Source organism: Porites lutea, chromosome 5, assembly GCF_958299795.1.
Source record: "Porites lutea chromosome 5, jaPorLute2.1, whole genome shotgun sequence".
NCBI lineage: Eukaryota > Metazoa > Cnidaria > Anthozoa > Scleractinia > Poritidae > Porites > Porites lutea.
The window spans coordinates 38,486,153-38,498,114 of record NC_133205.1 but is presented as its reverse complement, the minus strand read 5'-3'; the positions used below and the strand labels follow the sequence as shown (position 1 = coordinate 38,498,114).

Here is an 11,962-nt window from a genome sequence, read left to right as displayed (position 1 = left end):
GCAGACTACCACTACAGGAAAACTTTTTAAACTTCCGGCATTGCGCGATTCGATACTCTTTCATTTCAACATGGCGGCGAACTTCCCAACTTCCGCTCTAGAATACGAACTTTACGAGCGGATTAAATGCGAGGTTTTGGAAGATCTAAGAGACTGGCTTGTACCAAAGCTAAGAACGGACAAAATAATCACTTACCTGAGGTCAAAACGTGTGTTTGATTTGGATGACCAAGAGCTTATTAACGCACAAACAACAACAAGAAGGAGCAACAGCATGTTGTTGGATTTTGTTATTGAAAGAGGATCTACAGCTTTTGATCAGTTTTGTCATGCTATCAGAGAGAATTGCACCGGTCAAGCACATGTCCTGGAAAAAATCCTCATTGAATTTGAGAGAAGGAAACAAGAACAAAGTAAGCCGTAAACAATACCTAAATACAACACAGCACAACAACAGCCTTGCTTCAGCTGAAGCAGCTGTCGTGAGCCGAAGTAGTAATCCGAGTTGTCAGATGGCTTATAACCTAGTTAATATCAAGAATTGAAATTGTAAGCGGAGTCGTAAGCTAAATAGAAGTCACAAGAATTATAATGCTTCATATTTTCTTGCGAATTCACTTATGAGTCTGTCGCTTTTTGAAAATAAGATTGCGTGAGGCAAAAGTTTTTAGTCATTGTGATTGGTTTACTCCTTGTTCTAGATCATGAGTGATGGGGTCATAAACTGAAATATAAATTTTTTTCCAGTCAAATATTTTTCTCTGCACATCAGGTTAATGGGAGATTGCTCTCCAACCACCCCCCCCCCCCCCCGCCCCTTTTCCCAACTTAAGTTGCTGCAATCATCATTAGGGAAAGCTATTTTAAAATGAAGTTCGAAATCTGACAGAGGGGATCCATATCTGTTAGTCCACTTAGATTGGGACACACTTAATTAGCAAGTTGGGCCCAGGGATGTTCATCTGCCACTGGGTACTTGCTCCCAGGCTGCTGTGTCAGCATTTCCGAGGGTCAAGATATTTGGACTACTGATCATAACCATCTTTCAAAATACCAGGCCCTGGTTATTAGTTACAGTGTTTTGCTTTTAATTACAGAAACTTGCTAGGACTCATACAAGGTATTTTTTTCTATTTTTTCATGCAATTTAATAATAAAAATCAATTTCCATTCTACAGTTCCCAAAGATTCACCTCCTTCCAACTTTAACAGCATTTCTAATCCTTCGGAGGACCCAAAGCTTCTTGTGGTAACTGGCATACCTGGCACAGATGAAGTGGATCTGAATAATTTGCCAGGACCCGGGGACCCTGGTGCACCAGTGCCACCTGATGAGATTGACAATAATCCAGCTCAAGGTAGTTTGCCTTTGAATTTTTCAGTTGACACGCACTTTTAGTAATGTGCTATGTGATTGGCTGGTTTGTTTGATAGGGTTGCTTGGCTTGTAAGCCATCCGATTGGCTTTTACCGTATTTCACCATGAGGTTGTAACATAAACCAGCCACTCATTCCGCTCATTTCGACAAGCTCGATTGTCTTCATCTTTCTCATTTTGCTTATCCAGGGTTATTCTCTCTGCACTTGTTCATTGTCTCTTGTGCCAAGAGGTTAGCTAGTGTTTTCTATTACTATTCTTGTATTCATTCTCCTTGTCCAATCAATTTCACTTTGCAACTGCCGTCTTCTTGACTGTCATTTGGTGTTTCTATTTGTTTCACTTCTTTGGCCAAAAGTGTTGGTAACGTTTTTTTGTTCGTTGTCTGTTCGTTATCTTATTTGTTCCATTGCACTCGTGCCGAAGATAGTCCTCGTCTCTGTTTTATATTTTCTCGTTGTCCATTTCATTTCATTTGTCACTGCTATTCTATCTGTCTTTGTGTGTAAGCCACGTGCGTCAACGTGCTTTCATCCAAGAGCACGAAATGAGGTTTTGGTGAATGTCCGCAGTGTGGACATTCTTACTTTGATCGAAGGAAGCTTCCAAATTGTGAGAAATGTGGTTATCTTCTTGGAGGAACAAATGAGTCGGCCCCCAAGAAACCAAAGTGGAACCTTCCAAGGGCTGTTTTTTTTGTAGGTTCATCTCACTTTTCTTGTAAGATGAGCACAAAGGACGATTGTTGTTTTGTCTGAAAGGAAAGAGACAGCGTGTTTTGCTTGCAACAGCAGTGCATCGACGTGCAGCAAACTCATCCTGCAAACATGCTGACCTTTGCTCGGATTCTGCTTCTGCCTTTCAGACATTCTATTTGTCTCCCGCAAAAATTGAGAGCTACAATGGAGACAGCGCCCCTAAAGAATCATTGTCTGTAGTATTTCATTTTCTGCTTTTTTACAATGTGCTTAATTGTTTCTTGTAATAACACACCCCACAACCCCCACGACCCACCACAGCCCCCTGACAACCCCTCCAGCCCTGACAACCCCCACAGCCCTGACAACCCCACAGCCCCCACGACCCACCACAGCCCCCTCAACCCTCACAACCCCCACGACCCACCACAGCCCCCTGACAACCCCCACAGCCCTGACAACCCCCACAGCCCCCACAACCCACCACAGCCCCCTCAACCCTGACAACCCCCACGACCCCTACAACCCTCACAACCCCCACGACCCACCACAGCCCCCTGACAAGCCCCACAGCCCTGACAACCCCCCCAGCCCTGACAACCCCCACAGCCCTGACAACTGCAACCCAAAATATAGGACATATGTTTACTCATATTATTGCTCAAAGGATCAGTTTTCTGCCTTTTATTAACTACCCAGAACAAGATTTACTGTTTTGTCCTGTATACCACTTTACATTCTTCAATGTATGCATTTACACATAATTGATAACCAAGCATTTAAGCAGTAGCTAATCACAGAGCCCCTTCCTATAGGTGTGGTCTACCTCGAATTTTTATAAAACTAAGTTTGTGTGAAAATTACAGTCAAACTTCGTTTATCTGGACACATATTTACTTTATTTATTAATGGACCATAGAAAGACTCTCCATTTTTATACTAGTACATGAGAAATTTCTGCAATTTGATTGGCTTAGAGCAGTAGTATTTCAGCTTAATTTGAAATACCTACATGTGAGAATTACAAACCTTTTGCGGGTAGTAGTATAAACAAATAATAGCATTATTTGTACGTGATATTTGGTATAAATACCACTTGTGATATTTCAAAATTGTCTCAAATTACGTACAACAATTTTGAAATATCACTCGTGGTATTTATGCCAAATATCACTACAAATCATGCTACTACCTATACTAACAAGGCGTCCAAATTGAGAGAAAGTGTAAGGGCTTTCTTTCTCCAACTCAATATTGTCGTTATTGAGTTGTCCGTATTATTAAAGTGGGTGTCCGTAAAGACTAGTTTGACTGTAGTAAGATTAAGGTGGTTCTCCTGTATATTCTGTGACGCCATGCGTGTCAAAGAGACAAAATAGAGCAGAGAACGTGCATCGCCTCAAACGACATCCAATTATTTCCGTCTTAAGTTCCCCAAATAAAAACGCGTGAACCATTTAATTCCCCACGTAAATGGAAAGTACGCCAGGTGTCTTAGTCTGCTACACAGCCAACTTTAGTGTCGTCACGCAACGCTCCTCCCCAGTAATTAATTAGTGGGGAGGAGCGTTGTGTGACGACACTAAAAACGGTTGTGTAGTAGACTACGGGTTTCTGGGTTTCACACCGAAATCAAGTATCACAGGCTGTTTCGTTAATTTCTGTTTCAGCTCATCAGACCAGCCAAGGAGCAAATATCCCTCCACCGTCATACAGCTCTGAATCACCACCGCCTTATTCTGAGTAAAGGACCTTGAAACCCATGCATTTCTGACTTCTGTACCAGGTGACTTAAGGCGGACATTTTGCAACCAGTGGCTGAATTTTAACCGTTTCTTGAAGTTGCCCAAAATTTATTGAACACACCAAGAGTTGCGAGACCGTCATTTTGTGGAATTTGTGGTTCATCACATAACAGGTTGCAATTGGTTTCATAGGTACAAAGACATACGGTTGCAGAAACCATCGACTGCCACCCGTCCAGTCCTGAACAATGACCCAAGGTAGAGAGAGAGAGACCTTTATTTATTCATATCAGGGTAGCCTATTCAGACGCCTTAAGCACTGCTATCAATTGGGACCCTGATAAAAATTAAAATGATACATGTAAAACTAATAAACTAGAACTATACAATTATACTAAAATACTCTTTTTATTATACTAAAAGTTAATCTTAAAATATGGACTACGTACATTTACAGTAAACATGAATAAAATCTTAAAACATTAAAAATTTAGCCTATTAAAAATTATAGAACCATTGTAATAAAAAGAGTTTTTACCTAAGTCAATTCTAACCCTTGGCAAGTGCAACATGTTCATTTGCCTCGAACCCCTGTTAAAAGTAAAATGGTTTTTAAAAAATTGCGGGCAGTGTTCTTTCATGCATCTTTTGACGAGTTCATTAACATGGCTGACTCTTGTCTATTTACCAGAGATGGCCACTCAAGATAATCCAAAGCTCTGTAACTGTTGCTCATTTGGAAACAATTTTAGCGGCACGTCTTTGAAGCCTCTCTAGTGACGAACTGTTGCCAACTCCGCAGCAGTTCCACATCAGTAGTGTCACAATAATCCATGATAGGACGAATATAAGCTGTGTATATGGAATTAGCACATTCTGAAGTAAGATTCCCCCTAATGCGTCCTATCATTCCCAGTCGTTTACGAGCTCGGGATAATAAATACTTAACATGAGAATTCCAAGAAGTATGTTTATCAAATGCAACTCCGAAGTATCTGAATTCAAACACACGCTTAATGAGTTGGCCCTTAAACGTTATACCAAAATCTGCATCAGAAAGCCTAGCGTGAGTCCCGAACAACATAGCTTCAGTCTTAACCGCGTTTAAGAAAAGGCTGTTATTATAGATCCACGATCCAATTAGATCAAGATATTCATTGAGACTTTTATCGATTGTAGCATTAATTTGTTTGGCCATTAGGGATAATGACCTTACCAGCATAGTTAAATATGCTGACGACAACACCTTGCTAGTCAAAGTATGTAAAAAATGAAACAGATCTTTCTCAAGAGGTTGTTAATCAGTTTTTCAGTTGGACTTAAGATAATGCCATGGCATGTAATCTCAAAAAATGCAATGAACTGATACTTTGCAAGAAGGTTACTCATGATATAGACCCTGTGAACAATATAACGCAAGTTTCTTGTTGAAAAGTTTTAGGGGTTACTTTACAAAGTAATCACACATTTAATGAGCATTTCAAGGTTAAGCTGCAGGAGACCAATAAGTGCCTTTAAGTGATAAGATGTTTACGTAAACAGGGATACCATCAACCAGATGTAGATACCGTTTTTAGATCAATTGTTTTACCGAAACTAACGTACGGTCTTCCTGTGTACGCCTCCTCAATACCTGAATTAACAACGGTTCAGAATTTTCTACAGCGCTGCTTTAGACGCAAATATATTTCGTCCCAAATTGACATATATAACGTATTAGAAGAAGTAGATCGCTCACTATTCAAGAACATCTCCAGTATGCCCAGTCATCCTCTGTACCCTTCCGTCCTCAAAACGAAAGAAAGTTCAGCGCGCCTCCGAGGTCCCAGCAGTCAGTTCCCTAGGGATAATATCCAGCGTTTTAAAAATAGTTTTTGTAATAGGCTATTTTTAAATATAGAGTAGCTATTTAGTGTAATTTGGATCTTGAATGTTAAATTCAATGCTTCAGCAATGACATGGAATTTTTTAAGCCTTGTAATTATTTCTGCTATTTTTAATGTACGTGTTTTTGGTTTTAGCATGTATTTTTGCTTAAAAAACAATAAAGGCCTTTTATTTATTTATTTACATTAGCATACTTCACTTGAGGGCAACGGTGGGTAAATCGTTGACGAAAAGGACAAATAACAGAGGTCCGAGGATCGATCCTTGGGGCACACCGACACAAATAGAATCAGCGTCTGAGAAAGCTCCCTGGAACCCAACAACTTGAGTTCCCCCCTTCAGATAGTCAGTAAACCACTCGTACTCTTGATCTACGATACCGAGAACATAAAGCTTCTTTAATAGCAGGGAATGGTTCACGCTGTCAAGGCCTTGCGGAAGTCTTTAAAAACAGCTCCAGTCATTTGACCTTGATCAATGTTACGTCTTATTGTATCAGCTGAAGGTAAAGCCGCAAATTCCGTACAATGCTGTTTCCTGAAACCACACTGGTATGGGCTCAAAATGTTACGCCCTCGTAAATAATCACATAGTTGCAAGGTAGCGTTCTATGCACAGCAAATCTCCTTCAATTATTATCCAGTTACCATTCATCATCACATAAAAACGGGGACTGTTTCGACCGTTTGTCTGTCTTCCATCAGCACGTAACCACGGGAGAGGTTACTCAAAAAATGTTTTAGACGGGGAGGCTCTGCCCCGAGGTTCAACCGCTTACCCTTTTATATACCATTTTTGGTAGAAAAGGTACCCATTTGGCATAACTTCTATTGACAAATGGTACCCGTTTCATATACGTAGTTTAGAACTTTGCATCCCTTTTTCCTGCTACCCTCTTTAAAATATGAATAAATCAAAAATCATGACGTTTTATTCGACTTTTTCACATCTGTTAGCCCTTTGGGGCCTTTTTGCAGACTGAAACGACAGCTCTCCCTACGTTTTCATATACCTGAATCGTAAAAAAGGCACCCGTTTCGGGGAGAACCTCCCCGTATAGGCCATTATAACGAGTACCCCCCCCCCCCCCCCTCCAGGGTACGTAACATGCCTACCCTCTTGCGTGCAGTGCTAGACAGCCTTAATGATTATTGTACTCGTGCAGGACAGATGTTCCCAACCACGAACTCGTTCCAAGCAATTTTTGCAACCATTACCTTTACATACCTAGGCGTGTTACAAGGGGTTACGGAAAGGTTACATCGATCAGAATAGGGAGTGCAGAAAGAGGAAAAACATGAAAGATACATGGAATTCGTTGCTAGCACTGTACACCTTTCGTAAGGGCCTGTTTACCCAGGGGTGGAGGAACCCCGGGGGACCCCAAGTAGGTGAGGTAACCCGCTTGGCTGAAGTAACCCACCTGTCCATATAATTTCTCATTTTAACCTGATCACGTTTACATGATAGGTGGGATGACTCGCCGAGGTGGAGTATTCCAGACAGGGTAACCCTCTTAGCTGGGGTCAAATTTTGCCATGTAAACGTTTTAAGGCGGGCTAACCGCCTAGCCGGGATCGGATTCGTGTTACATCAAATTCACACCAACTGCCTTTGAGTGGCAGTAGAAGGGCACAGCATTAAGAGGTTACAGCAGCAATTAAGAGCAGCAAGTGATAGTAGAAGAGCATTAACCGCCCAATTAAAACACGTTGTTTGCCCGCCATGCAGGCTTCCTCGTGACCTAAGCAACGCGACGCAACAGCAGACGCGTAACATTATTGTGTGAATTGAAAGTAAAGTCTTTCTAAAGCTTAGGTAATTGGAAATGTTCAAACAAAACCTTTCTTCAAACTTTGTGCGTTGCAAGTACTTGAGATCAAACTTCACACCATAGCATTTGTTTGACTTGTGACACAAACCTATGCACTGAGCATCAGTAATGCATTTTTTGGGACATTTTTTGTCTTTAATATGTAACAGACAAACAGTTAAAAAGCTGCTTATATCGTAGCAAAGTATCATTCTTGAATACTTTACAATAGAAATGCTATCGGTTTTTCTTGACCCAGCCCCAGGAAAGCCCCTATTCATTTTCATTAAGTTGTTTGACAAGGCACAGAAATAGACGTTTTTGAGCAATTTTTTATTCTTAAGTGTACTATTATTTTCATTGCATCATGAAGTTTAGTAACTACCTTTCCTTTACGTCAAGACCAAAATTTCTTATAACATCGGTCTTTTACAGAGCTGCGTGATCAATAAAATTTTCCTCTTGCTCCATTCCCTCGAGATAAATTTCCTTTATATCTTTGAAAAGTTCCCTTTCCAGTGAGTCAAGTGGAAATCTGTCATCTATGAACTTTTCCAAATCACTTCGGTATCCCATTCCCCTCATGTTGGCTGCAAAAAACTTTTTATATACTGGGTCTTGGGTTTCTTCCCAGAGCTGATTGGCAATAAAACGAAACGACTGGCTACATGGTAAAAACGCGAACACGAGTAGTCGAGGATGTGCCCTAGAAACCTTGATCAAAAATTCATGGTACGCTTCTGTTGCCGAATCAGGCTTTATATTCATTGGATTAACATTGGCCTCGGACATTAGTTGACCATCGATCGCGTTATAGCTTAACTGGTATTTATCAGCTTGCTTAGTGTACATGTCGAAAAACGGAAGGTCAGCAGGTGAGGATTTTAACAAGTTAGCAGTCTCTCTTAGGATGTTTTCTCCGTTTTTGAGATGGATAGAATCTTGTCCAAGGAAGTCGTAAAACTTTGGTTTCGCGATAGTGTTTTGGGCCATTCCTTTCATCAGTGTACTCCCTGCCATGTGTGTTAACAAGGGAGTGGCCTCCTTGAAAAGCGCTTTAGAAATTTCCTTCGCTACGGATCTCTTGAAAACCCTTCCTTCTTGAGGCTGTGTTTTGAAACTAGGCCCCAAACCCTCCGTGGCGTAAGGATAACCTTTACTTTCTGGAAAAAAATGAAGCACGTAAGATTAAACTTGTATTCAAGTTTAACAAGAGGCACCCTCTACTATCTGGTGAGAAGGGCCCTTCTAAATCCCCCCCTTGATTATAGGGGCTTTTATCATTTTCTTAACTTTGCCAATTATGCGTTCTGATTCGCTATGGAACCTGAAGTTTCCAAAGAAAGTTAGTTGTACGTAACAAAATAATATCTGATTAGATGATGCAGATATGATTTTCATATATTCATAACTTCAAAATCATATCTTCCTGTCCAATAAATGTTTCCGAAGCGTAATATCAAACGATACAAGCAACTAACAAATAATAGAAAGAACTTTGAGGAACTGTGAAGCTAACAAGGCTTCAAATACCACGATTACAGTCCATTAGTAAAAGTGAAAAGTGATTAGGGGAAAAGTTTGCAAAAGATGTGGATCGGTATCTTAAAATGGAGCTTTGTTGTACAAATCAAAACTCAGTAGAGGTCAGAAGAGCAACTCTAAAGTGCAATTCTGAAAGTGGAAAGGAGAATGTCGGACATGGAACAAGGTAGAAGCTTGCTAAAAGGAAGCGAGTGCAAAGGAAGCCCCATAGAAAATTTGACAGCTAATTGACAGCTGTCAACACAGGGTATCCGCTGACTAGTATCTAGTGACGGTATCGTACGGTGTGAGGTGACCCATCGAGGTTGCGTGTTTTTTGAAGTTATTCGCTGACAAGTTAGTGGTTTTCAACAGATCGCAGGCTCAACTCCAAGTGACTTCTTTGCAATGGTTACAAGTTTATTCTTTGAGGTAAATATCATAAATTTATTAACGGGAGCTTCGCCCTTAGCCTTGGCTAAATCTATTTAGTGTATACTAAAACAGTGGATAGTGTTTTTCGCGCGCTTTGATTGGCTACTCAACTTCCGGATATCCAGTGCTATTCACTGATTCACCTCCAGTTCCTCCGAGCGAGCGACGCCAAACTTGCGTAAGTTACGAGCAAAATGGCTTCCCAGTTTGCTGCCGTAACAAACAAAGAAATTTCTCAAATAATCTAACAAGCTGTTCCCGAATACACGAAGAAGGTGACGAAATTCAGTCTGGAAGTTTTATCAGGCAAAGCTTTGTCTGTTTGACTTGAATTTATCAATGAAATCGGTGAAGTTTTTTGTTTACAAATGCAAATTAAGCTTAAGTCTTGCGTTACTTTATTTAGCAGACATGTTCATAAATAAGCTTAAAACTAAATTTAATAGTTGTTTTTACGGAATGGTTTTAAATACAAAGAGAATTCACAACTCCTTTTGAAGAAATTTACCCGAAAGAGCTAAACAAATGCCTTCAAAAGTTTCATTTGTCGGTAAGAAAACGCGACGACCGTTCGGTCGATCATTGCCCACCAAAGTTATAATCGTTGGCAATAGTAAATGAGTTAAAAATCATAATTTCTGCGCTCAATTATTTCACTGTTTTAGTATATACTAAAACAATTATTCACCTCAGTGGCGGTGGCGATTGGGAGATATTTTCCTCTCCGCTTCGCAGCCCGGTAAATAAGTGTCCGCTAACCACCTCCACTTCGGTTAACAATTGTTATATACTATAATGGAAAAAAGGGGAAGATCAGATTAAGGATTAAGTGTTTGCTAAAATAGAAGAGATTTGATAGCGAGAAAGAGGGAGCAAGAGACAAGACAATTTATTGAGTAACGATAGAACGCTTTTTAGTGATTCAGATGATGTAAACTGTGGAGAGATGGCGAGACTACCTAGAAGAGTTGTACGCCAAGGACAAGAAACCAATTCATATTTTACTCGAACAAGAGGAAAAAGTTGTTTTAGATGTTATGGGGCCTAGGGTTCTAAGGGAGTAAATTATCAAGGCAATACATCTGCTATTGGCAGATGGGAAGTCTAGGGGAATGGATGGTATACCTGCTAAATTGGGTAAATCAACTGGGCTAATTAGACATGACCCTTTTTTATTTTTGTAAAACTAGTCTGCAAACCGCCTAAGGAGAATTCTTTTGATCATATCAAAAGAGTTGCATGTGGCATCCTGAACGCTTGTATAGATCCTTCGTTCGATAGTTTTTTTAATGGCGTATAGAATTTATTGATTATTTCCATCATTTGCTTCTCCCACATCATATCAAAATGTCTCGTATAGTACTCCATTTTTAACAATTAACTCACCCACTATTTGATCCTGTTCTTCCAAAGGGGCGGCTGAAACCACCAAAACTGCGATTATCGCCAAGGGCCAGATGTTTACCATTAACATTGTGAGAGCTTTGAAAACCTGTTCAGTTTAAACTGCGGTGAATCAAAATAGAATTGGTCTAGAAGTATATGATAACGGAGACGTTTTAAAGATGTGCTGCTGGTGTGACTGAATGAGCTCACAGCTTTGACATTTGCTTTTAAGCAGGGGCATTATATTCTGCCACATGCTTTCTTTGTTTAAAGATGCAAGCACATACTTTAAATTTACTCAATTAGCTAAAATAGCTTCAAGGAAGTCATTATTTTTTCATACAACACGAGGGAATTTTCTCCAGAGCAAATATAAAAGATCTGAAACAAGTATCCACCTTGAATACAACTTCGTGTACAAATATGATATTGTTTTCTTATCGCTCTTAAAAGTTAGTAAAATAACATCGCACATGCGTTCTACATTCAACCTGGTATTCCTTCGTCTTTTAGTTTCCTTTTTTTACCTTTCCGCTTGATTGATTAAAAATCCCTTTACTTTCTTTCTTTTTTATTTCTTCCTTGTTGTTTCTGGTTTGGTTTGGTTTGGTTTTACATATTATTTCAATACCACTCACCCCTAAAACAGGGTGACTGAGGAGATTGGGATCGGCACGGTTCAATTGAAATTTCTAGCATTCTGTTTTCTCGGTTGTTTAGACTCATTTTCTTAGTAACTAATCATGGAACTGTATGAAAAATAATGAAAATAATAAAAATAAAAATAATCACATAGATCTGCCATTTAAATGATTGTTATTGCATCTATAGACCGCCAGCAACAAATTGCAGAGCTCTCAAAATTGTTTTCCGTCAAAACAACTAGTTTATTGTCTCCCACACATTAACACTGTGAAAAGCCAATCCTGTATAGAAATGTACTTAGCTAACATCAAATGAAATTTTTTTAGCTTAATCTGCTCGCAAATGCTTTAAAATGAATATCGTTCTGATATTGGCTTTTAACGCAACGACGTTGTTTTCTCTCTTGCATGTCGCCTTTGTTCGGAACTGAAGCGTGTAAGACATATCTTTT

The 11,962-nt window shown here is 39.8% G+C and overlaps 2 protein-coding genes across 2 annotated transcripts; one reads left to right on the top strand and one right to left on the bottom strand.

Moving 5' to 3' along the window:
* Positions 1–61: 61 nt before the first annotated feature.
* Positions 62–4,193, top strand: LOC140937000 (B-cell lymphoma/leukemia 10-like). Its single transcript, XM_073386517.1, has 3 exons — positions 62–413; positions 1,179–1,358; positions 3,747–4,193. Exons 1-3 carry the CDS (start codon positions 71–73, stop codon positions 3,821–3,823), a joined length of 600 nt encoding a protein of 199 aa, XP_073242618.1. The 5' UTR covers positions 62–70; the 3' UTR covers positions 3,824–4,193.
* A 3,642-nt stretch (positions 4,194–7,835) lies between these two features.
* On the bottom strand, positions 7,836–11,074 carry LOC140938618 (uncharacterized). The gene is made up of 2 exons (XM_073388117.1): positions 10,867–11,074; positions 7,836–8,684 (listed from the first exon to the last, which is right to left on the bottom strand). The coding sequence occupies exons 1-2, from the start codon at positions 10,952–10,954 to the stop codon at positions 7,951–7,953; spliced, it is 822 nt and encodes a 273-aa protein (XP_073244218.1). The 5' UTR covers positions 10,955–11,074; the 3' UTR covers positions 7,836–7,950.
* Between the last annotated feature and the right edge of the window lie 888 nt (positions 11,075–11,962).